Raw genomic sequence first — 27,880 nt, forward strand, 5'->3', positions numbered from 1 at the left:
TAGTCTCTTCTTTATGATATGTAAAAGCTTCTTTTACAGAAGAATCCAAACTTCAAAACCAGGTTTGTGCCCCCGCCCCCTCCCTCAGCCGCCACTGTCACCCCTTATAGGCTATTCCACTTCACTAAGTCTCTCCCGTGTGAGAGGGGTGGGACCTCTCTGCAGCCCCTGTGGATCAATACTCTGGAACCCCAATTCTGTGCTTTTGGGGGGCCTCTAGCACGCTCCATCGGCCCTGGAACTCACCACAGCCCTACACAGGACAGAAGGAGGGAAGCCCGAAATCCAGGACAATGCTTTTCCCATCACATAGGTGATGCTGGTGGCATCGTTAAAAAGTTACAAAGAAAAAAGTGGGTGCATGTACACGTGTGCATGTGTGTCATGTGTATGCGTGTCGTGTGTGAGCGCGTGTGCCGAGTGTCTGCGCGTAGATTTCACGGCACAATCGATACTTTGAGTAATAAAAAGGGAATTAAAAAGATTCATTAACTGGTTTTAGGCTGGGAAGGAAGGAGTCACACCAGGAGGGGGAGGGGTGGGGGTGGGTCTGTGGATGGCTTCCTGTGGGCATGGAGTTTAAGCCTCGCTGAAAACAGCAAGATGCCTTGGTGTCCAACAGTCAGACCACAGGGGCAGAGTTCACACTGTGGGAATATGCAGGCAATTCACACCCTCGTGGAAAAGACGATCAAATGAGGGAAAGAATAATGCTGACCAGGAAACACAAGGAGGTTCCCAATCCCGGCAAAGACCACATGAAAACAGCAAGTCTCAACAGCCCAACTAGATTAACAGATATCTGAGACTGAGCAGATCTGACTGACGGTAGAGGAGACACAGACAGACAGACAGACAGACAGACAGACAGACACACACACACACACACACACACACACACACACACACACACTGTGACCCACCAACTCAGCTTTAGGAATTAACGTTTCTATCCCACAGCTTGTCAAGAAGGAGCCCAGGCTTTAGAATCCACCAAAGGCTGTCACACAACTCCACTTGCTCCTGTGACACACAGAAGAGAACTTTTCTACTTCACCTGCATAATGGAGACATGGCAGCTTCTGGGCCACAAGCCTGTGAACATTTCATTTACAGACTCAGTGTAGCACCCAGCTCAAAGTCAGGATCACATATGTGATCCGGCACCGGCGGCAGCCATCTGCATCGGGGCCCACGGTCCGATCTACCCCTTAGCTGCCCTGTGGGCTAACTGCTCACAGCCACCAGCCTTCTACCAAACTGCTCTCACCTGAAGATTCCAAGAGGCCCGGGAGTTCCAAGATAAATGGTTGACAGTACAAAAGCTTGGCCTCCTGGTTCCAAGGGGAATGTGTTGGTGTAATTAAACTCCAGTCAGGCCAAGGCTCAACTTAAGGCCATCTCTGCTTGGTCTCTCCTCATCCGCTGTGTTCCCTTCTCCTCCCCAACCTACCCCTCCCCCAAGTGCTCCCTCAGCAAATCCCTTACATACAAATGCCACTCAGGCTCTGCTCCTAGAAAATCCAACCCAAGATTCAACTGTAATGTTTTAGTTTTTTTTTTTTTAATTATCAGGCGAAGGTGCCAAAGTCTAAGTCTCGGCATGTTTACTGAGGCATGGCTATATTATCAAGAAATAGAGAGCAGCCTAAATCTACACAAGGAGACATCAAATGTTGTGCAAGGGGGGAAAAAAAGAGCATCTTGTATATTAATGTTGATGGGTGAGAGAAGATACACATGGCACAGGATTGAGGGAAATTACACATTACAAAGTACCAGCTACAATATAATCTTATGCATAAGCAAAATCTCTGTAGATACGGTAACTTGTCAAGAAGTAGTCCCAGCTGTATTCCCAACATTCCAGCAGACTGAGGCAGGAAGGCTGCAAGTCCAAGGCCAGCCTGGATAACTCAGAGACACAGACCCTGCCTCAAAAACAAAAGATGCTCCAACACCCATATGCTGGTTTGAATTAGAATGGCCGCTATAGGTCCATATGTTTGAATACTTGATCACCAGTTAGTGTGGTGATACTGTGTTCCCCAAAATATTGTGCACCCTAATAAACTTATTTGGGGTCAGAGAACAGAACAGCCACTAGATAGACATAGAGGCCAGAAAATGGTGGCACACACGCCTTTAATTCTATCACTTGGGAGGCAGAGATCCATCCGGATCTCCGTGAGTTCAAAGCCACACTGGAAACAGCCAGGCATAGTGACTCATGCCTTTAATCCCAGGAAGTGATGGCAGAAAGCTGAAAGATATATAAGGCGTGAAAACCAGGAACTAGAGCTGGTTAAGCGTTTAGGTTTTTGAGCAGCACAGTTCAGCTGAGAGGCATCCAGCCTGAGGAAACAGGATCAGCTGAGGAATTGGCAAGGTGAGGTAGCTGTGGTTTGTTCTGCTTCTCTGATCTTCCAGCATTCACCCCAATACCTGGGTCCAGGTTTATTTTTATTAATAAGACCTTTTAAGATTCGTGCTACAAGTTAGTGGAACTGTTTGGAAAGAATTAGGAGGTATGTTGTTAGGGGTAAGCTTGAGGTTTCAAAAGCTTATGCTGGGGCATCTCTCTCAGCTACTTCTCCAGCACCATGCCTGCAGGTGCGACACCATGCTCCCCACCATGATGATTATGGGCTAACTCTCTGAAACTGTGAGCAAGCCCTCAATTAAATGCTTGCCACTGTAAGTTGCCTTGGTCATGGAGTTTCCTCACAGCAATAGAACAGTGACCAAGACAACCTATGTCCCTGGTCACGCTGTTCTCTGCAGCCAGGAGCAGCCCAAGGAAGTGTCCCTCACCAAATAAATGGAACACACATACAAAGAAGCATTAGCCTTGAAAGGGAAGGAAATCCTAACACCTGGCTGCTACAGCATAGCCAGATCTCAGGGACAGCAAGGGAAAGAAGCCAGGTATGAAAGAGCAAGCATTGTCTGATCCAATGAGGTGCCTGCTGGGGTCAAAGTCAGAGAAATAGAAAATAGAATGGTGACAGCCTCAACTAGAAGGCATCAGTTTGGAAAAGTGGGAAGGTTCTGGAGATGAAGTGAACAATACTATAAACACACTTAACATGACAGAACCGTACATGTTACAGACGGCCAAGCTGGCCAGACATGGTAGTGTCCACCTGTGAGCGCCACACTTGAAAGGTAGAAGCCAGAGGATAAAGAGTTTGAGTGTCTCTTTGCAGAGAGTTGCAGATCCACTTGGACTGAGATGTGATACCTGACCTCGCTCCTCCAAAAATTGAATAAATGCAAATGGTTATGGTATAGTCTATTCTATATTATTTGGCCACAACTTAAAAATAAGAAAATATTAATAGACTTTTCCTGTGATGTCAAACAACATGGAAACAGGGGTGGCTTTAGTGTTCTTTGTGTTCTTCCATTTGACCATTCTACTTGAGCAGGAATGAATTCAGGTTTGAACACAGTATGTTTCCCACAGACTCATGGGTTGAATAATTGGTCCCTAGCTGATGGCATTCTTTTGAGAGTTGATGGAAACCTCAGGAGGTGGGGGCTAACTGAAAGAAGTATACCACTGGGGACATACCCCAAAAGAGAAGACTTATCTTACCCCTGCCTCTTTCTAACCCTCTCCAGTTCTTGGTTATGAGGTCAGCAGACATGCCAGACCACACCCATGCCAGACCACACCCTTGGTGTGATGTTCTGTCTGACCACGGCCCAGAAACAGCAGAACCGACCACCATGGACTGGAACTTCTGAAACCATGAGTCTAACATACATCTCTCCTCCATTATGTTTCCTTATGTAGTGGTCCACGTTAGCCTTGAACTCGGGACCTTCCTAACGCCACCTCCCGGGACTGGATATGCCAAAACCACCAGCAATCATCTCTCCTCTTGAGTTGTTTCTTTCAGATATTTCTCAAAGCAACAGAGTCTGCTAACACAGTGTACACTAATTTACTGATGTACATTTGGTGAATCTATTTTAGATCTGGGAAATTAGAAATACTGTACCTCGCTACATTACAGTAAGAAACTCAGTACCTTAGGGCTTGGGGTTGGAGGCAGGCCATGGGTGCTTGTTTTTAATAATATGTGGATCTTGGTTTTTCAGCTTGTTCCTTTTTAAAAAACAAAATTCTCAAGCTCCAACAAAATAACTCAACACTCACTGCTCTGTAGTCCATTAAAATGTCCAGGTTAACTCCATTAAAAACAAGAGAGGATGCTTCAAGATAAATCCTTGCCCAGAACTTCTTCTAAATCTCTTTTTTTCACTGGGGACTAGACCTAGGTTCTCTCCTACACCAGGCCAAGTACTCTACAACCTAGTTATATCCTTAGATCCCTGCCCAATTTTCTCAATTTGTTCACTCAAATAACTATTCTTAAGTGCTTAGCAAGTGCTGGGCAATACACAAAGTTGGGGATACATGGTGGCCAGGATAAACGCAGTTTCTGGATACCATGTACCCGGGAAGAGAAACCCAAGATGAACAGGATGCTGTGGGGACTCCCTGGTTCCACGCCAGGCCTCGAACACACATACACCCACACAAAGACACGGCCTGACAGTCTGTGCAATCATCTCACAGTTGGTGATGCTGCCAGCCAACCTCGAGCCTGTGACACCGCACCATAACGAGGGACTCCCAGGTACCATGGCAGGGAAAGGTGCTCTGGCTGAAACAGCCATCATCTCAGACTAGAAGGATAGAATTTCCTTCTTGTTCCAATCTGATGCTCCTCTCTACTTGGGTGAGCCTAGCCATTGCCTTCAGTTATCTTCCTTCATGGACTTAATTCCATCCTGACCCTATCTCCTGGCTTTGTCAAACAAGGAGGTGATGACAAATGTGCCTCCTTGCCCAAGACCCAGCCCTGTCCTCAGTCTCATAGACGATATATCTATCCACTCTTCTCCCGCTACCTACTCATTCTAGGCTCTCCAATTAAACATCACCTAAGTTCAAAGCTATTCCCTCAATTCTGGTCTCTTGGTAGGGCCCAAGACAGTATTTTTAATGAGGCAGCACAGTTAATTGCCAAATATATTTAACATCAGCATAACCCCTCCTCCCCCATATACAGGATACAAAACTATTGCAAGTCAGATAAAACCAGATGTTATCGAGTCCATCCACTCACCCTCTCTACCTGCCAAAGGTCAAAGCTAACCGGTAGCAGACCCCGCAGAAGAACCAGGGCCCCAGGTTTCTCTGCGTCTCCTCCTTCCCCTGGTTCTGTGCCACTGTTCTGCTGTCTCTACACTCGACTGGACACTGCTTTCCACACACTCAGAAGAGCAAACAACCGGCAGATCCGGAACTGCTGGCATTTGAGAACTGAGATACGCTCAGGAATGGGGAGAAGGCACAGCCCAGGCTTAGACAGGCTCAGAAAACCGCGGGGGATTGGAGATGTCATTTTGTCACAAAGCTCCGTGTGGGCTACACCTGCTAGCAACTCGGAGTTCCTTTTCTACCACCAGCACCAGATTTGTGCTGATCCAGGCACGTTCTCCTGGGGACTAAGAATTCCTACCAATCTCTGAGGCAGAAGGGAAGCAGTGCTAAAGGGGCCCAGGCAGACAGTGGCTGTGAACTTCAGCCTGGAGGACAATAGTGAAGAGAGACTGCCATTATATTGCCGATTTGGTTTCTGGCAAGACTCTAGATGAGCTCCTTGCAATGCACTGCAGGAATGGGCTACCTCAACCAGGTCCTTCCTCTATACCCTCCTGTGTATGGAGTCACATGGAGTCGAGCTTGGCCTCAAGACTTACTGTAGCCAATGCAGGCATATGAGCAAATACAACACAGACTGGATATCTTAAACTATTCAGGCTTGTTTGTTCCCTAGTGGGAATTCCTATGCTATCTTGTAAATAAGCTAGACGTAGTTTACTACAAGATTTTAGATCCTTTAGAGAGAGGTTCCAGTTACCCTCAAAGAACCCTAAATACACAAGTGAACCTAGCCAAAAATCACAGGGACCAACAATACACATTCCAGTTGAGTCTAGGCCAACCTACCAGCATACCAAACAAGGGGTAAATTACTTAATCTGCGGTGTTTGTTATGCAGCACAAGGTAACTAATATACAGTTCTAGCATGTAAAAACATGCCCAACAAAGCATGATCCAGAGGCTGCAATTCTCAAGATATAGTTCCATGTGAAGGTTTTAGTGGGCATCTACCTACTATTTAAAAATTAAACGGCAAAAGCCTGTAGGCATTACTAACGAAATTCCTCGGACAAGGCTGTCGGTGTGTGGCAAATGGCATAGTCACAGCAGGAGCCATCCTAAGCCAACCCTTCCTATCAACTAAGGAATATAAGACATGGTAATTCTCCCTGAAGTCCCACCGGCTGCCTCAGCAGTTTGAGTTAGTTCTGGAACAGACCCGTGTTTTCTTCTCTGTGAGTTCCTTCCATGTCCAGGAACCGGAGGAAATCTAGACACCCTAGAGAGTTGCTCACAAGTCATTACACCATGATTGTTCTCTTGAAAGTGCCTGCTCTGCATAAAGCTTAAAATGTCACTGAGGAGAAAGGCGAGCTTCAGCGGGGGTAGAATCAAAGGGTCTCCGAGGGCAGACTTCCCTCCTATGATTGTTTCTTAGCAGCACAAATCCCAACAGTTCCCTACCCCCTTTCCTGTGTCTGAGATGGCAAACTCTGATACTCAACTGGGAAACTCTGATACAGCCATCTGGTCAACCTCATCTCCCACACCATTTAGAGGTCCCCCTAGTCATTAGCTAACCTGACATTAGTTAACCCAGGCATCTCTTACACTGTTTATCAGTGAGGGTGTCTTAGAGCCTCACAACTAAACCATTATATTCATTGTATGAGTGAACCATGCTTAACCAACCTTCTGTTTCTCATTCATTCATTCTAAAAGAGTCATACCCAGTCACAATGCCAGAGAGCAGTTGACAGCCCAAAGGACAGTACCAAAGGTGGGTAACTACAAAACATAACCTCAGGTGACACTGAGGCATGAAACACTTGCATGTGCTCCCCACTCTAAGGATATCAAACATGGACTGACCGAAGGACATTATACACAGAGAGCTAACAGAATGTGCCAGATAGTGGGTAAAGCTGAGATTCAAACCTGTCACACTGTCACTCAGCTGCCAGATGGAGCTGAACACAGGGTTGTTAACCTGATGGATCTGGGTTTTATTTCACTAGCAGTGCTCTATGGTGGCTTAGTTTTAGACAAAATGACATTAAGATGGACTGAAGGGAAAAGTAAGTAATTAAAAACAGGCGACTACAGCAAATCCAGAGGCAAGGTGGGGAAGATCAGGACAGACAATGTCACAGGAAGCCAGGATTCCAGAGATGATGCTATGTGCAAAATTAACAGGTCTGTGTCTCTGGATACTGGGAGGCAGGGAGAGACAATTCAAGAGGCAGAACAGGCCTGAAATATTTAGGGGAAAATTTAAGGAGTTCCCAAGCCCACCTCCTGGTTCAGTAAGTCACTAGGAAGACTCACCGGGCTCACAGTAAAGGGTCACAAAGCAGTCAGCCAATGTAGATGCTCACAAGGTCAAATCCACCACTCACTGCAGTGCCAGGTACCAAGTGTCCTCCCTACATGAAACATACAGGTGGGCTCTCTCCATCCAGCAACAAATCCTGACAACACATGGAAGGTGCTGCCTACATAGAGGTGTGTGTGTCACACACAGAACCCACTTATTTTTACTGGTGACAATTCACACGGGCATCCTCCACTAGAATACACCAAACTTCCAGGTGGCTTCCATCAGCCATGCCGTGTACAAAGTGGTGTGGGCACAGACAGCCGCTCTTCAGTGTTTTGGAAAGGTGAGGGAACCCTCGCCATAGAGCATGTTTGCAGACACCAGCCCAGGGCCAAGCCTGCAAGACCGGTTCTAAGGTGGACAGCCTCGGGCTGCTACATTAACACTGTTCCAAACGTCAAGGAGTGGCCAGAGCTTGTGCTATAAGGTGACATCTTATTCAACACACAAGTGTTCAAGTCATCCGCTGACAACAGTTCTCAGTCACATTTGGATGACAGTTCACACCTTTCCCATATCCAAACAGATTGCCAAAAATAAACACAAAAACATCTCAAAAGCAGGGCCAGCAGGTATTAAGGTTGCTACCAATTACTCACCATCCGGGAGAGGCATCCCTGGGAAGATGGCAATCTGCATTTCATTATTCAGATAAGTCAACCCTAGGTCTGCTCCAGAATCAAACACAATTAAAGCTTTAATTAACTCAAACTCAAGCAGTCCCATCTTCAAATAAAAAACATTTTCAGGCAATGGGTAAGAGGAAGGTAGAGGTCACTTCATATGGGTTACTTCCTTTTATGCTTTTGTGTTTGAATGTTGTATCTGCAGTGTGTCAGCAGAGACCAGAAGAGGATGTTCTACCAACTATTCTCTCATGGAACCTGGAGCTAGGTAGGTGGCCAGAAAGTCCCAGCAATCCTCCTGCCTCTGCCCCCCAAACAATACTAGGGTAGGTACACAGTCACACCTAACTTTTTATATAGGTGCTGGTGATTCAAATTTAGGTCCTCACACTTGTAGAGCAAGGAACTTTGAGTCATCTTCCCAGTCCTGACTTTTAAGAGGAAGGGACAAGACAGAACCTCAAATCAGAAATACACTAAAAATAATTACTTCTCGAGCTTCCCAAGGGTAGGCACATTTTTAAATCCTTATAACTGCAAAGTAACCACTATAGTGAAACCCACCTCTACCAGCTCTCACTCCATCATTCAGCACATGCTCTCTATTAGTAGAAAACAAATCCACAGCTTCAAATGGACTGTCAGTCATGGAAGGTCGAACAAAAGATTTGGTAGTAAAGTTTGTAATAAGGTATACTTGCTGTCTCAAGTGGGATGGAGAATTTCTCAAAAGTTTTCTTCAGGATTATTCACAAACTGGGTCCCCTTGTGTTACGGCTTGAACCTGAAGCTGGGGAGCCTTTAGGAGACAACACCAGCTGGCAGAAGTTTGAATCACTAATAAAAGGTAATGCCCATTCCTGGTTCCTATTATAGGAATTATTAGTGATCTAGGGTCCTGATCATCCATCATGTGAAAAACCCCTGCTACACCTTCCCACTGCCATGGACTACTCATCCTTGCCCACCATGATAGTGTGAAATGTCCTTTCTATCTTAGTTGTGTCTGTTGGGTACTGAGATCGCAGTAATGCAATGCAACAAATAAAATAAAATAAACCTGGTATTCACTTTTTAAAGATTTATTTACTTTTCTGTGTGTGTATCAATGTGAGAGACTATGCACACATGTTGTATGCGAGTGCACATGACCGTGCACATGGAAGCCAGAAAGGCATGTTGGATCCCTTGGAGCTGAAATTATAGGCATTTGTGGCATGTCTGGCTTGTTTCATGAGTGCTGAGAGCCAGACTCCAGCCTGTATGATTATACATCAAGCATTTTAACTCCTGAGCCATCTCTCCAGCCTTGAAACCTGGTGTTTCAGTGAGTTAACTAAGACACAACCATCACATAAGAATCTGATCCAACTACCATCAGCAGTAAGACACATCCCTCTTGGGGCTCTTCTTGTTAGGCAGAACTGAAATCCTGCTCTAATATTAATAAAAACCAAAGAGAAAGAGCAGAGCTGCTACTAACTTAAGGAAGAAGATGCTGAGATCTAGGGTTAGGAGGCAATTGGGTTAAGAGCAAACAAAATATACCTCCAGGACATACTAAACATAAAGAGACCAGGAAGCATCAGGGGAACTGTTATGGCAGGTATAAAACCCAACACAGGATGCTAGAGAGATTGCTCAGCAGTGAAGCTCTGGCAGAGGACCAGAGTTCGGTTCCCAGAGCCCACCCACATCAGGCAGCTGACAACTACCTATTAATTCCAGTCCCAGGGGATAAGACACCCCTGGTCTCTATGGGCACTTTCACTCATGTGCACTTAACTATACCCACATCCACATGCATATGGGACTAAAAACAAATATTTTTTAAAAAATTCTAAGGGCTAGAAAGATGGCTCATTGGTTTAGAATACTTGCTGCTCTTGTAGACGACTCAGGGTTCAGTCCCAGCACCCATGTGGTAGCTCGCAACCATTCAAAATTCCAGTTGCAGAGAATCTGACCCTATCTTCTGACCTCTGCAGGTACCAGCACACACATGGTTCACATACATACACACAGGCAAACACTCAGACACATACAACAAATTAATTTTTTTAAGAGAGCATGCACACATGCGCGCGCGCACACACACACACACACACACACACACACACAAACACATACAGGAGACACTGTCTTCGCAGAGCTTTTATGAATGGCCTGACATGCAGGAATCAGGGTCAAAGGGAACGGGGTTCTCCTCAAGGTTAAAAAGAAACTGTATTCTGGTCACACTACCACCCACTCCCTTCCTAGACTTTGGCTTGAAGACACACTGACCAAATGAGATGTCTTTAAAAAGAGGCCTTTGTGCTCTCCCGATAGATCTCATGCCCAAGTTTACTTGTTGAGAGCTATTCGTGAGTTTCCCTCTCTCGATTCCTGTCTTTCTTCTTCCTTTTTCCCCCTATAAGAAACAACAAGTGCAATTATAGATCAACTGGTATTTTTAAGTATCTCAAGAGCCCCAGGACACTGATCCACACTCCAGGCCCTCAACTGGATTGCCTCGCTGTCTGGACAAAAACCACTAAACTATTTCTTGAACAAAAGCAAGGATCGTTTAGGTGCTATAATCTCATTCCAAATCCTTTTACAAACTCCCTACTCTTTTGGCCCCGACACTGCAATCCTCTTTGGGTAATCTGAGGTCTGGCGGGCACCGGGCCTGCAGTGGCTTTTGCTTTTCCTCCCACTCTGTGCCATTGTTTGCTGCTGGGAGGGGGCACGGTGCCAGGGTTCAGGGCCCCATAATGACTTTGTTCTTACAGGGCAACTGTTAATAATTAGCAGGAAGCATTTTGCCTTTAAATCTCACAGCTTGAGTACTAAAGATCTCACAGTGCCAAAGAAACACTTAATTCCAGGGTGAGACGGTTCCAATGTCCTCTCGTGGGCCTACCCCCGGCATTCACCGGCTTCATTCATCTAGTGATAGGTGTGAGTGCCTCTTCTCTGATAGGTGTCAAGCTGAGGAGGAGGTGGGAAGGGGGGAAGACAGACATGGTTTCTGTCCCCACTCTACTTAAACCCCATTGAGGAGAGGTGGCCGCCGGTGTAGGAGCCAGGATACATGCTCAAGCACATGCCGTACTAGTGTTCTGAACCGGAAGAGAGGACACGAGGAAGGACAGGAAAGAGATCAATATGGTGGAACTGTCCAAAATGAAGAGTATCCCAGGAAGACTCAGAAATGACTAAGAAGGGGAGTGCTGGGTAGTCAGGAGTCATAGACACAGGAATGAAGCCTCTGTCTGTGACTGTTTGGAGCAGATAAGATGCCTTGAAAGGACCATCAACTGGAATGTTGGGGGGGGGGGGGTCGTAGTAATTCACTCACTCATTCATTCAAAAATAGCTACATTTTGTGGTACAAAGGCCCAGGTACCATTCTAAACCCTAGACACAGCAGTAGAGGACGCACTCCAGATCACGGACGGCCCTGAACAAGACAAAGCCCGTGCAGTCAAGCAATTTACACAAAAGAAATATACAGAAGATGTATGTGGTAACAAAAGCTAAGGAGGAATGTCAAGAGGGGCAATGGGAAGAAAGGACAGAGGGTCAGAAGTTCTCTGCTAGATGAGGCAGACAAGGAAGGCGTTTATGAGAAGGTGAATCTGAGCGAAGACCCAAAGGAGGGGCAGAAGCGTAGCAATGAAGGCGGCCACCCGCAGGGCCAGCACGACAGTCGTCAGAGACAGAGAACGAGCCCAGGCAAGGATGGAGGCACAGAAGAGGCATCTGGACCAAGCCGCCAGTGTTCAAGTTCCAGCTCCATTATGTCACTATCACTGTGACCTTGGGCCTGGTTTAGAGGGGCTTGGAATGTTCCAGAAGGGGGTTTGTAGCTCAGTTTCTCATACTGCTCTTGACAGTTCCTCAGATGCAGCTAACAAGCTCCTTTAGACACCGCAGAGACAAGATGTGGAAGTGAACCACCACCATGGGTGTGTGTGTGTGTGTGTGTGTGTGTGTGTGTGTGTGTGTGTGTGTGTGTGTGTGTCTATGAGCCATTTAGGAATGAAGAGTCAACTTCAAAATAATTAAACAGCCAACTTGCCGGCTCTGGCCAGCACTGGCAGCCTTAGTTCAATGGCCAGAAATTATCCATACTTTCAGGAAGGTGGCAGGACATTTCTAATCTCAGGCAGAGAAAACACTACGCATGAAGTTGAGATATTTATCCATAGTTATCCATAGCCACCGTGCAGGGGAACAAGTAGAGAACCTTGGCACACACTTACATCTGGTGGAAAACATCTCCAAGTGTGTCTGTGTACATGTGCTACTGAGTGTGCCTAAACTAGAATATAAAACATTTGTAAAATGACCTACTGATGGAACTCTCTTGGTCTAAGGCAGTGAGTGGTTCTCAACCTTCCCAATACTGTGACCCTTTAATACAGTTTCTCGCGGTGTGGTGACCTCCGACCATAAAATGATCTCATTGCTACTTCATAACTGCAGTTTTGTTACTACTGTGAATCGTAATGTAAATATCTGATATACAGGATATCTGATAGGTGACCTCTAAAGGGGTCGTGACCCACAGGTTGAGAACCACTGGTCTAGGGCCTGTTAGTTGTCACTTCACTGGGTGGCAGGCATTCCTGGCCTTGTATGACAGATCGGTGACATACATACAGCGTAACAGGTGACACTATATATCCTGACATCATATGGCTAGTGACAGTGCAGGTGGCCCTGGACCAGGTATGTGTGGGTGACTCAAGTTTACACTCTGTCCTTGAGTGCTATGGTAATATCTTCACCTTTCAACAACCACGCCCACCTGTCATGTGATATATGGACAGAAGTCAGCCCTATCTAAGACATTACTCACAGAAAATTACTGCAGGCATGGACACAGACCATCTTTAATCCAGAAAACATTTTGCCAATGATACAAAGCAACACTTGCTATGCAGGACTTGCCTTCTCATTCAACACATATCCATTCAACAGCTCTAGGTACCAGGCACTGTGTGGACCCTGGAGGTGAGTACAACACCAGACCCCTACCTTCTGAAACAATATGCCTTCTTTAATAGATGCGGCCAAACAAAACAACTTTCCTTAGGTAAAATCTTTCTTAGCCCACACTTCATTTCAACTGTCTGGATAGTACAAAACAAACAAACAAAAGATAAAAAAGACACAAGGGTTTTCGATGTCTGGGCTCACACAGAATTTTGACTTCACTCACATAAGGATCTGAGCGGGACGGTTACCAGAATTTTTCTCAGGCCCAAACAACCTTCCCACTGAGGACCCTTGAATACCCACCCTTGTCCCATCCCACAATCCTCCAGCTGCTGGGGAAGTCACCAAGAGGGTGAGACACACACTCAGCAGCGCACTGGACTATAGTCAAAAGTAATGAATTCTCTGATAGAAAATTGATCTCGCTTGTTCCCATAATGTAAGCTCTGTCGAGAGAGCAAACAAACAAGGCTATAATAATTAATTGAAAAGAAAGACTCTAATTAAAATTTTATATTAGTGTACATAATGGCCAGAAATAGTAAACATTGCTTTAAAAAAAAATGTCAGAGCTGTAAAACAACAAAAAGCTCTGTCTGTGCAGATAACCAGCAACCACTTAGTATTGTCAGTCAAAACACACACTCCATCTCATCCTCTAACCCACAGCAAATGGCACGGAGAAAGAAGAGCGTAGAACATGAAATATTTAACCACTTGCACTGGATCCAACTCAACGCCTACCCATTGAGTGTTTCCAACTTCTGACACACCTTCCGTAACACTTCCTGTGTACCCAGTACCCACACAGATGCGTGTGTGGGGGCAGTCTGACCAGAGCCGTGGAGGGCTTTCCAGTGGCCGAGTGCAATCACTGCACGTCTACAATTACACCCTTGTAAGAGAAATGGCCCATGTAGACACAGGATCACAATGAAGTCTACACATGCCAAGAACCGTCCTGGTGGACCAAGAAGTTGAATCCCGCATGCAGTGAGCTCTTAGGGTGTGGTTTGTAGGGAAAACTACACACAGAACAACTGAAACATGAATATGAATGCTCAGTTGCAACAGGGAAGGAAAAGAGGGGCGTTCTGAATATCTCTCTCTCATTTCATCCGTGACATGCTTAACCACTGGAGATCTTACTCCTCCCTGTCTAGGAACCCCTTGCAGTGAGCTTGGCTACTGCCATCTTTGGGATTACCAGCCCTGGAATGCTGTCACATAGCTTAGGAAATCGAAATGAGAGGTACAGAGTCAAAGTTTACACTACACTGTAAACTTATCTGTGGCTTGTGGAACGGATGTGTAACTTTCACCCAGTGGATTGATGCAGTTCTACAGATGATGGAATGGACAAGGCTGTCACAAACAATAATAATACATCTAGTGAGGTTTTAGGGCAAGACATTGGTCCACTTCTCCCAACTACTTGTCTAGCACTCGAATGGGTCTACCACTTGAAGAGGTGCTAGGCTTCTGGTTTCCCAGAGTTGTCTAAGTGATCAAGGGTGTCACTTTTAAATGTGTAAATTCCTCACAAGCCTGACAAACCATGTTTGCTAGCTGTCAAGTAGTACATGCACAGTCTCCCAGAATCCAAAGGGACTGTAGAGATGGCCCAGCCCAGCCACTGGGGTTTACAAGCAAGGAACTGAGTTCTGTGAAGATGAATTGACCTGAGTGTACCCAGTATCTACATAAAACATCTAGGTTTCAGATCCCAGCAGTGTTCTCCCAAAACAACTGTTAATGCCTTCTACAACGTCACCACCGCCTTGCAGTCCCTCAACACTTGGAGGAACTCCAAACAGACAGGAAAACTACACCCAGTTCAGCCGACTGAGATTTATACGTCCATCTTCCTAATGGGGTAAGCACTTTGATGATCAGCGGGAAACCTGGTTTAGTCATGCACATATCCCAGGGACCGCATGAAGAACGGCTCACTGGAGCTCCACAAACATAGGATGCACAAAGAAACACTGCTGCTAGCCAGGCCAAGGAGGAGGGAAGTGGGGTTTGGTTTTTACAGGGTGGCACGTGGGATTTCACTAAGACTATGGAAGAAGTAGCCACACCGCAAAGGACTCTAAAGTATCTAGTGACTGATACTATATCCCAACACGTAAGCACTATATGTGGGTCTGGTCACACCGTTGCCAGCCACTTAATAAGGAAGGGCAGGCTTCCCCCTCTACTCAGACAGGGAAGAGAAAAGACATGGGGGCATGGAAATAGATAGCTTCCCCACATCAAGTAATCATGAATGAGGCTGGAGCGGGCAGGAAGAGAAGGCAGGTAGGTACTACTGGGCACTTCTGCTACAGGCTTCATCTAGCTCAGCTGATAACCGTTATCAAGTTGATACCATGCCATCAAGACAGGAAAGAGGACACAAACCCTCCCATGATATAATCCTCCAGTAGAGAGATCAAACCAGAAACCACATCACTGCAGCAAGACTGAACACGGTCGTACACACAGCAGGCCCAGCACAGGGTAAAGGAATCATTCTGACACCAATGAGAGGCTGATTTCCTCCAACAAACCTTAAACCTTACTCTAGATGCCCTCTAAAGAGTTGAGTTTTGTATGAATGCAGTAAGAATTAAACAAATTAAAATGGGGATAAAACCCTAGGGCCTTTCTTCTTTTTTCCTAAATAGAGCCAACTGATGAAATACCCAATACATAAAACTCAGAATGCAGAAGGCCCGTGACGTTTGACAGTGGTTCTCACCCGGGGTGATTCTGTCTTCCTGGGCACACAAGTCACTGCCCACAGCCCCTCTGTCACTGTACAGGGTACTTGAAGGGTACAACTGGCATCTCACGGGTGGAGACCGCATATGCTTCTAAATGTGCTACAACGCACGCACAAATTAAAAAAAAAATGAATTCTCTAGCTCCACATGCCAGAAGTGCTAAGGTAGAGAGGACCAGGGATGGTACAACACCCCCACAGGCAGGCGAGGAGTTTCAAAGTCACCGTCATGAGAAGCTGACCCTACCCAGAAGAGTCCACCAGGCCCCTCTGCTCCCCTTTTACTCCTGGCAATTTCAATGTAACAAATAAATGATGTCTGATGCTCCTGAGCTCCCAGTACCTGCTTCCACTGGTGCAGCCAGAGGCAGGCTCTCCATATTCCCTCGGTTAAGGATGAAGACCTGGGGGCCATAGAGGTCCTGACAGCCACGGGGTTGCTGGAAGCACAGACCTGGCTGGCATTACCAGTAGAGGGGTCAAAAGCAAAAAAGTGCTTGCAGTGAGAAATATCCAGAGTCGCCGGACGGTGGCGGCACATGCCTTTAAGCCCAGCACTCGGGAGGCAGAGGTGGGCAGATCTCTGAGTTCGGGGCCAGCCTGGTCTACAGAGTGAGTTCCAGGACAGCCAGGGCTACACAGAGAAACCTTGTCTTGAAATACTCCCCCCACGCCCCCCAAAAAAGAACTATCCAAAGTCCTGTAAGGCAGCAGGTGACTCCATTCTGTTGCATCTTTCACAGAAACTGCTTTGCACTGGAGTTTCGGAGATCTCACGGAGCTCCAAGAAAGACACACACCCCACTTCACGAGGCTGCCACCCCTGCCTGCCTCCTTTCCGGTCACCCCAGTTATTTTGATTCTCAGCCGAAAAGTGAGGCAGAAGCAGAGACGGATCTCCCATGGACCCCTTTAACAGACTCAGGCCTAGGAGCCTGTCATTAAATGGCTGTTTGCAGAGTGCCTGCAGATCTTGTAAAGGAAGAGTGAAAGTAGATGATTACAGCCATTTGTCTACAGGTGAGGGTAAGTCTCAACTGAAGGATGGGGTGGACCCAAGAAGAAGACCAGGACACAAGCGGCGGCTGCGAGTCAGGCCTGTCAGCCCAGGAGAGACCATCGCTCAGCTTGACAGGTTGTGGGAAAGTGGTCTAAAGATTGCAGCCTCAAGACCGTCTTCACTGGCCGCTGTGCTGCAGGTGCCCGGCAGGGCAGAGAACCTATCTTATTTGCCTCAAGGTTCTCCCCTCCGGACCTGGACTCCAAGGGGGTGGATCCAAAGGAAAGAATGGATGCTAAAATGCAAAATACAATGTGCTCCCCCCCCCCGCAAAAAAAAAAAAAAAAAAAAAAGAAGAAAAAGTGTGTGCTTCCATTTTATTCTTCTTCTGTGCCTATCCTGGGGAGGGTGCTAAAATATATATAACATGAAACTGCCATCTGAACCCATTTTTTTATTTTTTTTTTTAAGTTCAGCTCAGTGGCATTTGGGACACTCCTATTGCATGATCAATTCTGCCCCTATCTGTTTCCGGAGCTCTTTCATGATCCCAAACAGAAAATGACACAGGAGCTTTCTGTAACCGCCTTACTCATAATGCTTAGCATAATGTCCTCACGGCTCATGCAGGTCGTGGCATGTCAGAACTCCATTCCTTTTTAAGGCCGAATAATACTTCCTTGTGCACACTCTGTTTAACCACCTGTGGATGGACACCTGGGTTGTTTGCACCAGCACCGATTTCTTTTTTTTTTTTTTTTTCTTTTAACAAGGTGTTCAGTGCATTTAGCAGTGTGCTGACGTGGGGAAAAGGACAAAGTCCCAGATCCTGTCACTAACCTCGGCATGTGATCATAACCCCCGTACGAGGCTCAAGTGTTTTTCCTTGTAAAGAGGAAGTGAATTAGACGAGCGTTCCCCAGAAGAATTTGGCTGTTCTCTGTAGTAAGAAATAGATGTTTTGTTCTGACCGACTTCACACGGGCACACAGACGTAACTGAAACTTCAGTCACACAGAGCAGCCGTCCCTCCTGCCCCTCCTGCGTGCAATCACTCTAGCATTTTCCATCAGCTCTGCTACTTCTCGGAAAGAGGGAGAGTTCCCATCACTAAACCAATTTTCCCGCCAGCATTGGGTAACAACTGACATAGGGGACACTATTTTAGGTCTATTTTTTCCCCCTCCAAATTGGTATCCCTTAGGATGTGCTAATGATTAGTGTGCCATCACTTTTTAAAATATCAGTTTCATAAAAAGTGGGAAACTCTTTTGTGCGCGTACTACAAAGAAGTTACTGTGATCTGTATTCCCCCAAATTTGGGGCCATGAAAATTTTCACATACAATCAAAAGTAAAATCCCAACACCTACTGAACACTGTTCCCTCAAGCCATTTGGGGACCTCTACACTGGACGACTACAAGGTCCTTTTAATTCCAGTAGTCTACGATGGGGACAGAAATTCTCAGCACGGGTTTTCCTTTGCATCCAGCAGAAGGAAAGCACCAAACATAGTAACTACAGCCCCCAAACACACACGGCACCCACTCCAGCCTACAGTTTAAAAACTAATCAATTGCATGTTAACAACAAGTTCACATTCAGGACAAAATTAAATGGAGAGAATCAAATACAACAAAAATGCATTAAAGACTTAGGACACCATACCGGAAATGTCCAGGAGAGAGCACAGGAAGAGGCCTGATGACACTGGTCTGGACGCTGTTTGAAGAGAGTGCAAAAAGCAGGGGGAGAAAATGGTCACAGGGTACAAACTCGGGATCACGATGAGAGGATTAAGACCCTCCCCCGCCCCATCCCGCGCAGCACAGTGACCGAAGTTCATCATCGTGTTCACACACGAAATCTGTTAGGTGTGTGCAGCTCTTAAGTGTTCTACACGTGCGCACATTAGGGCACATGCACACACACACACACACACGCATACATACACAGAGGCAGAGACAAACACACACACACAATGTGAGATGATAGAAACACTAATTAGCTTGACTATAAGGATCATTTCACAATGCACACTCACATCAAAGGGTCAGACCTTAAAAATATAGGCTCTATCAAAGGAACTGGGGAGAAATTACGATGAAGATCCAAGAGTGACTATGAAGAAAGAGCCCGTGGTCTGACACAGTCATTTCAGTGAATTCTCTTGTTAGCAACACTCCTGTGGGCACGGATGACTGAAAGCAGTCTGGGACCTGTCGTGTTTTCTCTCCCAGGTAACTGGTGTGGCGGGGCACATACAAACCCAAATGACCAGTACAGTGCATCACCTGTCGGAACCTACCCCTTGCCTCAGTGAACCTCCAACTCCAAGGCCTGTTCTGATGGATAGACTCTAATACATGTGAACCAAACAGTTAGTCACGTAGTTTTACAAGTACATTCCCTGCTTGTTCCTTAACAAAACACACTGTGTCTTAGTCCATTTTATCACCTGAAGGTGAACTAGAGGATGAAAATCACGCCAGTGCGTATTTAATTTGTGTTTGTGTGTGTGTGTGTTTTCTAGTTTCTGCCCTTTTTTTTGAGTTTGTGCAATACTAGAGACTCAGACTCATGTTTAGAGACTCTTTTTTGATGAATGTTAACAAAATACATTGCTTTATCTACAATGATTTTAAAAGAAAATATACTCAAATCCAAGAGGTGGTTATTTTTCCATACAAATACAATTTTAAGAAAAAATTATGAACACTTATTTTCCAGTACAAAGAAAACAAGCTGGATTCCAATGGTGGTATTCAAAGATAAGGGAGCCTCTGGATGCAGTGAACTTGGACTTTCTCTCTTACTAACATCATTATAAATAACTCCCAAATAATAAAACCAAAATCATCAGTTTGAGGAAAATACCGTATGGTCTGTTCTGACCCCACATCTACCTTTCTGTCTTTTCTACACTGGAAGCCATCCTCCTGCATGAACATGCCTACCACTCACCGAGGAGCCTCAGCATCCACCCACCCCCTTGCCCTCAGCAACTCTTTCAACACCTTTACTTCCTGCCCCTTCCCATGGCTTGTTCTGCGAGCTCCACCCCTATTTGGGCTGTCCAAACCAGTCTCTACCACCCCTCATGCCTCACACCCTCACCCTCCTTTCAAAAGATGTTAACTATATTACCTTTCTCAACCTGGCTATGGAACACCTGATCAAAGTATCTTCAGGAAGGGAGAGCATATTTTTGGCTCACAGAGTTCAAATGTACAGTCCACCATGGGCAAAGCCCCTGTGGTAGAGCTTCAGGCTTTGGGCACACTGCATCCATAGTCGGGAAGCAGAGAGAGGCTGATGCTAGTGCTCAGCTTAGTTCTTCCCTTTTCCCTCTGAAAATATTTTGGTTTTATTACTATTATGATGCACGTGTATGTGTCCAGCAGGTATGCATGTGCGATGCACAGGCACATGTATAGAAATCAGAGGACAACTTTGGGGGGAGGAATCAGTTCTCTCCATCTACCCTGTTTTGAGGCAGGGTCCCTCTTGTTCCTGCTGTGTTTACAAGGCTAGCTGGCCTCAAGCCTCCACCTGGCCTTAGGAGTAGAACTGAGGTTACAGTGCCCTTTGCCATATCTGGCTTTTTACATGGGCTCCTGGAGTCAAGCTCGGGTTGTCAGGCTTGCACAGCTTGTACTCTTACCAGCCAAGCGACCTCCCCAGCCGCTGCTTTCTCCTTTTGATTCAGTCGGACACGTCCAGCTTAGGTGGGTGTTCTCACCTCAATTACGCTAATGCAGAGAAGACCTTAGAGACTGGCCTGGAGTTTATCTCCTAGGTGACTCTCGACCCGCCAAGTTAACCATATTAACCGTCTCGTATGCCATTCCTCCTTGCCAAGGATTACATCAACTCTACATACTGGACAATGTTGCCATAAAAGACAGTGACCGTGAGGTAGCGGATTGCAGCGGGGAAAGAAAACGTGCAATCACGCTGGCGTGGTCCCAACTCCGCCATCTGTAGCACCCGGCTAACCCTCCTCTCAGACCTCACCAATGTAAAAGAGCAGTGGAGTCCGGCTCACTTGGTTCTTGGGGGGATTAGAAGGGACCTGGCACACAGTAGGTGCTCAGACAGTGCTTATTTGTGTGCCTCTCACCCTAAATCCACAACAGTTTAGGTTTAAAAGAGAGGAGGAAATCAATTCGAAATTCTTACCATGCTAAAAGAGCCGACTTCCAGAGTTCATCTCTCAGAAGTCTAAGGCACTGGGTAGAAATAGATTTTTGTTTTACTCAACATCAAAGAGTTGTATTAGAGAAATTCAGATGGTTTTCCTTGCAACTTTTGACTTCACCAACCCTGATGACAGAGCACACCACATCTAAGAGCGGAGGGCAAGAGGGGCAGTGTCAGAAGGAGGGACTTCAAAGGGCTTTAGTAAGAGTAAAATTCCATCGGCATTACCGTATGGTATGTTGGTATGTGCAACTGTTCTTTCCTTTACAGGGCTGGGGCGCTGCTGCTGAGTGAGGGGCCTTCAGGACTGAAGATGATGACTCCCCCCAACACACACACACACACACACACACACACACACACACACACACACACACACACACAGCAGATCCAGGGACTGCAGAACAAGGGACATGGAAGTTCCAAACACAGAGGTTGACATCTGGGAACAAGGTGCTCCCTCTGTCGACAGGTAGGAAAGACACCACTCCGAGGGCTTTCTTGCCGAGAGATGAACATGGTTGGGGCAATTCCCTGGGAAGGAAAAGCCAGACTGAGAGCAGGGAGGAGCCAGCTTTGTTCTCATCAAAGAGGAAAAGGATGGAGGGGAAGCTAATGAGTTACTGCCAGAGAGGTAAGCAGGATTAAGGGTCTGCTGGAGAAAGCGCACAATTGATGGTCTGGCCAGCCTAGGTTGGAAGCTTTCCCCATTAAGATGAGGGGCTAGGGGCGGGAGCTCCAGCCCTCACCTTTCAAGTGCCTCTCAGGAGCACAGCAGGCCTCAAAAAGGGGCTTCTTAGCAAAGGCACAGGAAAGCCACAAAGCTGGGCCGGCCGTCCCAGGCCTGAGGCACCTAATATGCACCGGTCCCTCCTACAGCAGCTGGAGAGTCCCATGCCCTGATGTCTCTGGTACCTTGGGGTCAACAGCCTGGAAATAAGAACCTTCCCACACAGAGGCAGCATGACACGTCTCCTAGGCTTCAGGAATAACAGTGTCCAGAGTCCGGCTTCCTGTACCCACAAGGGCACAGCAAGGCTGGGAGGCAGAAACACCTACCTTGCCCAAATTACTCAGGGACCTCAGAAGAAAGAAACACAGAGCCTAGCTCCTCATTTCCCTCCAAATGCAACTGGACGTGGGGCTGAAAATACTTTGAGCTATTCTCACAATGTGTGCTGGCCATTGTAAGAGTAACCACCCACCGGTAAATATCTCCCAAAGAACCTCTACGTAAACCTTTGCTTAAAAACCCATGGAGAAGACAGCACTTACAGTGAGGCCCCGTTTCCATGGACTTTAAATCCAGCAGAGAGCACGGATTAGAAAGTATAAAAAGACACATGGCGACACAAAACCAACCAATACATAGTGTAGGCAAAAAACTAGACCACGTGATTGTCGAGGAAACGAGAAATCGTACGCTGCTCTTCTAGGACTAGGCACAAGAGCTAAGTGTCCTACACATTTCCTTAATGTAATATCCCAAAGTCCTCATGTGAGACAGGCGTTTAAACCACAACAGGAATGACAGGAGGGAGGTTCAGAGAGTTGAGGTAAGTAGCCCACATTCACTTGCTGATGGAGTGACCCAGCAATAGTCACTTTCTGAGACTTACTGAGACTGGGTCTGGACCAGGTGTGCGTACAGAAGCTGGGAGGGAGCCTGGTGGGCCTACTGTGCCAGTCTGCAGCAGAGCAGGCGTGTGGGTCTTAGGTCCTGCCCCATCACGTGCTGGCAAAGCAGACAAGCATGATGTTGACTGCCTGCAGGCCCAAGATGGAGTCCTGCTTCTGAGTGCTGGCCCACAACGGGGCAGCCCTGGGGGAAGCCGCTGTCACTCACCCCTTGACAGCCCTGACATCTTTAGATCATTTTCATTTCCCTGCTCCCGTGTTCCTTCCCGGCTGGCTTCTTCCTCCCGAGGATGGCCCAGCTGCTGCATCCATCTGCAGACCAAGTGAGGGCCCCTCCACAGCAAGGGCAGGTAGAGAGGAGGCTGGGCATGGGGACTGTGGGTGGGACAGACTTACTGAGGTCTGGCCAGCCTATTCTCCCTTGGGCTCTGCTGCAAAATGAAGAGAGGTAAAACCTCTCTATGTGCCTCAGTTTCTCCAAAGGTTTTAAAGAAAAGGTAGGTGGAAAATGGTTTTAGCTCCGAGGGGGGAAAAAAAAGAAAACGAAATGCTAGTTAAAAACAAAGTCCTTGGCCGGGCGGTGGTGGCGCTCGCCTTTAATTCCAGCACAAGGGAGGCACAGCCAGGCGGATCTCTGTGAGTTCGGGGCCAGCCTGGTCTACAGAGCGAGATCCAGGACAGGTACCAAAACTACACAGAGAAACCTTGTGGGGGGGGGGGGGGGGAGTCCTTTTGCTCAAAGGCCTCACAGTTGGAGAGGGAAGAGGGGGAAGGGAGCAGAGAAGGGCAGGGAAGGGAGGAGGAGGCCAAAGGCAGAGCAAAAGGGAGGCAGGAAGTCAAAAGCATGGAGGACTCGCTCTCTGACCAAGCTTTCCTGTTCACCTTTACTCTTCATGAGCACCGCCATAGGGAGGGCCCGCTCAGTTCCTCGGAGGCACAGGGTGGGGTGAGCAGCTGGTGAACAGACCTCTACCAGAACTTTCCATGCAAAAGTAAACACACAACACGTCTCAACCTGGCCTGCTGTGATTAGCAACATGTTCTCAAAAAAAGATAAGATTAGAAGACATGTCTGGTGGCTTATGGATGTTTTCTCCAGACGACCTGAGGATCATCTCCAGTTGGCAGGGACTCTGGAATTCCTGATGCTTCACAGATGATGGTTCGATAAATAATACAAGCAGGACTTGGTGTTTGAAGGAAAAACCAAAGGCTAAAGAACGTGATCAGAGACTGTGGACAAAAACCACACGATCCTACAGGGCAAGAACACCAGTTTGACTCCTTCCTATAGAGGGTGGGTGGTGTTCTCAGTAATTCACTGTTTAAGGGGGGGAAGGTCTGGATGATTTGGTGCACCGCTTTTGGAAATGATCTTCTGCTTAGCAAAACATTGCAAAGATAATCTTACTCACACGGAAGCAAGTGTCACTAAACAAGGGAGGTAATTGCAGGGCAGGAATCAAAGGACCGGTGACATAGAATAAAGAGTTACTAAATCAGGTCCATCTTGGGCTAGAACTGACCCCTCACTTGTGAGGATCAAGGGCAGGCCTGCTGGCCCTGATGTTTGGTTCGCACTTCACAATGTAGGCTTGGAGAGCTGTAAACATCAAGTCAAGTAAGTACACACTACCCTACCGCACCTCGCTAGCAGCTCCACAGATCTAAGATCTCAATCTGGAAGGGGAGATGTTGAGTTCTCCAGCAATGGCGAGGCCCTTTGGGATGACCCAGGCAGCTGTCTAGCTCTGACCAGCATCCACCAGGGTCACCTCATCCCTTCTGTCCATCCATCCACGCTTCAACCAAAGCATCCACCCAGCTTTTGATATGTCTCTTCTGATAAGAGATCTTTCTTCTAAATTTGAGCTCAGATCTTTCTGTCTATGACTTCTGCCTCTTGGATCCAAATCCCTCTTCACTGACGGTAGGGTGGCTTCTATGTTCGCCTTCTCTGACAGATTTCTAGCTGTCACAAAGGATCTCCTAGCCAGCGCCAGTGCCTTCCTGTTATCTCAGAGGACCCCCCTCATGTGGACAGAAGCCTTGTAGAGACAGGTCTCTGATGATGGTGGTGAGAACAAGTGATCAACATAGACACTTACCATTTACTAAGATCACTGACTACACCTCACTATCATTCTGACTGACACAATCCACTGCTACATACAGTAAACAAATCCTTCTCCTGTTTCTCAAATCTCTTAGGCACCATGGATTCCACTGCCTCACCTAATTAGTGTGTGTGTGTGTGTGTGTGTGTGTGTGTGTGTGTGTAGGTTGGTGTGTCTGTGTCTGTATGTCTGTCACACATATATGAATGACGGGGGGGGCACTAAAATTGACATCATGCATCCTTGTCTATCACTCTCCCCTGTATTTTCTGAGGCAGGGTCTCTCATTGTATCTGGAGGTCCAATGATCTGGCATGGCCTGTGAGTTCCAGGGATCCTCTAGTCTCCTCCTTCCTAGTGCTAGGATTACCGGCGTGTGATGCTACACATTTCTTTTTACATGAGTCCCGGGGAAACCAAACTCAGGTCCCTCACACTCGAGCAGAAAGCACTTTACCCACTGAACCATCTCCATGCCCCCCCCCCATATTATATACATTTCCTTTTTACTACTGGATGTGTAGCTGTGTGTGCCACACGTGGGAGGGTAAGGGGACAACGTTCAAAACCGGTCCTCTTCTTCCATCTTCACGTGAGCTCTGGGGACCGAGCTTGGTCAGGCTTGCAGAGCGAGGGCCTCACTGGCTGAGCCACCGCACCAGCCCTCAGCCTCTTGTTCAATCTAGAACACCCCAAACACTTGATGTAACGAGGAGCTGGAGAAGGAGCAGGCTTGGGGTCTGTCATTTGTTTGTTTTGCATTTATAAAGAAAACATTTCTCATCTCACACTATAGCAAAAACAAAGAAAATGCCATCTTTGTTTTCGCGCAATTTTTCTTTTCCGAGTTTCTCTAGCACAGATCCCGTCCTTCCCCTCGTGGAAAGTGAGAGCTTTGACAACTGCACCAGGAAGTCGGCCCCATCTGCAGTCATCTCCTCCAGACTTGAAAAGCCTCAGGTGCTCAGATGTGAAAGCTGCCAGGCCCTCAGCTGGGCTGTCTAGAGCAGCAAATAGACTCTAAGCAAATATGAAAAGACTCCAGCCCCCCTCCGGGCTCCATCCACACCTCCACTTTCTTCTCAGGAGGCATCAGAAGCACACTGCATCTTTGTTTTCCCTGGCTCCGGAGTGAGAGCAGCGTAGACTCAACAGACTCCTAACACGTCCGCTAAATACGAAGCGGCCACTGCAGGTCCCCAAGACTGCAGAGATGACAAAGTCACTCCAACCAGCTTGGCTCCCTGGGCCAGGAATTTTATTCAGTACCTGAGTAAAATAGACACCCTCAGCCACGCTGCTTACACATTCAGCTTCCAAGTATGCACACAGAATGAGATGCGATGAATGGGCCCAGTATTCATGAGATCCACCTAGAATCTAACGGCTCCACGGTAACACGGGCTGTTTTCCAAGTAAATAAAATGATGCAGCCCTGAATGGGAATTAAATGTACAACGCACAGCATACCCATGGCAAAGTGCTGAGGTCAAAAATATTCTATGAGGCCAACTCGCAAAACATAATGGAAGTCAATAGATAATGAGATTTGATATGAAAATAAAATTATAGTCAACTAATGGATTTTAAAGCTCATACTGGGCAGCATAACTCTTACAAATAAGAGAGTATTCCTATATTTGAAATGCTTCCCATTACCCACCCTCTCCAATTTTCCTGACAAAGTGAGACACACGTGTGCAGAGAACCCGGCAGTCCGATCCCATATCTATTCTACACTAGCACCACACTCGCCTACCCATTTAGCACGATGAGGCTTCATATTGATTTTCAATGTTTTTAATATTCCTGTAAAAATGACTCTAAGAAAAAAAGTACCAGATGAAACATAACTTTCCAAAAATGTAATCCCTCACCCTTTAAAATAAAGTTTATACAAATATGTGTATTGACAGCAAAGGGCACTCCGAGGACTAGTTATGATTTCCATCAGGTGTGGCGCTTACCATGAAGTAAGAGTGGGATGCTGCTGCCCCTAACCTATGTCTTCTCCTGTTCTTTATGCGTGAACAAACTGAAACACAAAATGGCACAATGATCTCACAATTAAACTCCCTCAGTGCAAGGTAGGAAGACTGGGATCCCTGCAGCTTCATAGTTCTGCTACCATACGGTATTTTACAAGTTAGAAGGAAAGGCATGCGTGTGTGTGTGTGTGTGTGTGTGTGTGTGTGTGTGTGTGTGTGTTGTATCATCCTATCCAAGCAATGAATAAGTTACTTTTGCTGAGGGCAAAGTCAGCATTTTGAGTGGAGGAATTAACACCGTTAAGTTAACAAGCTTAACATTTTAAGGATTTACTGATCTCTTAATTGTCTAAAAGGATAAGTTTCCCGATCACCTCAACAGCTCCCTTCCCCCTCCCCAGGCTTTTCCCAAGGGGCCATCACCAGTCTGAAGTCTTACCCCAGCAGCCAAGGCTATTTGCCTGGTGGGCCCTCTCAGGGTTCCACCAAAACAACCACGACCACACACTTAGCAGGATTACTCTATCTAAAGAATTATAAAGCACATGAACACATTAGCAGGAAGGAGCCACTAGAACTCTGCTGAGGTAACATTAAAACAACCATTTTCACTAAGAACCTTAATATCAGAAAGGCCAAATGCTTGGGGAAAGCCACTAATGTGGCTCCAAATTAAATTAAATTGCTACAGAGACAGAGACAGGGAGAGAGATTGAGAGAGAGAACATAAAGAACATGCCTGGGGTTTTACACACTTACACACACACACACATTGAGACAGGGTTTCTCTGTGTAAACTTGGCTGTCCTGAAACTCACTCTCTGTAGCCCAGGCTGGCCTTGAACTCACAGAGATCCGCCTGCCTCTGCCTCCCCGGTGTTGGGATCAAAGGCATGCGCCACCATCCAGCTTCTTTATTATATTTTTTAAAAGTAAGAATAAAAATTTCTTGAAGTGTTTTCTAAACACTACATTAAAA

The 27,880-nt window shown here is 46.7% G+C and overlaps 1 protein-coding gene across 15 annotated transcripts in view; it reads right to left on the reverse strand.

Annotated features, from left to right (window-relative positions):
• The window catches only part of Foxn3 (forkhead box N3), a 401,288-nt gene that overhangs the window by 129,366 nt on the left and 244,042 nt on the right, over positions 1 to 27,880 (reverse strand). For 13 of the 15 annotated variants that reach the window (XR_008218343.1, XM_052738751.1, XM_052738745.1 and 10 more), the window contains one exon: positions 18,624 to 18,677. The exons of the other annotated variants lie outside the window; for them this stretch is intronic. Coding sequence is in view for 12 of the 13 variants with exons in the window: in XM_052738751.1 (XP_052594711.1) it covers positions 18,624 to 18,677 (54 nt within the window). In the remaining variant the exon portion in view is untranslated. The remainder of the gene's footprint in view (positions 1 to 18,623; positions 18,678 to 27,880) is intronic. 15 annotated transcript variants of the gene reach the window in all.

This window comes from Peromyscus californicus, unplaced genomic scaffold (genome assembly GCF_007827085.1).
Source record: "Peromyscus californicus insignis strain IS unplaced genomic scaffold, ASM782708v3 Scaffold_15__1_contigs__length_86483966, whole genome shotgun sequence".
NCBI classification, from domain to species: domain Eukaryota; kingdom Metazoa; phylum Chordata; class Mammalia; order Rodentia; family Cricetidae; genus Peromyscus; species Peromyscus californicus.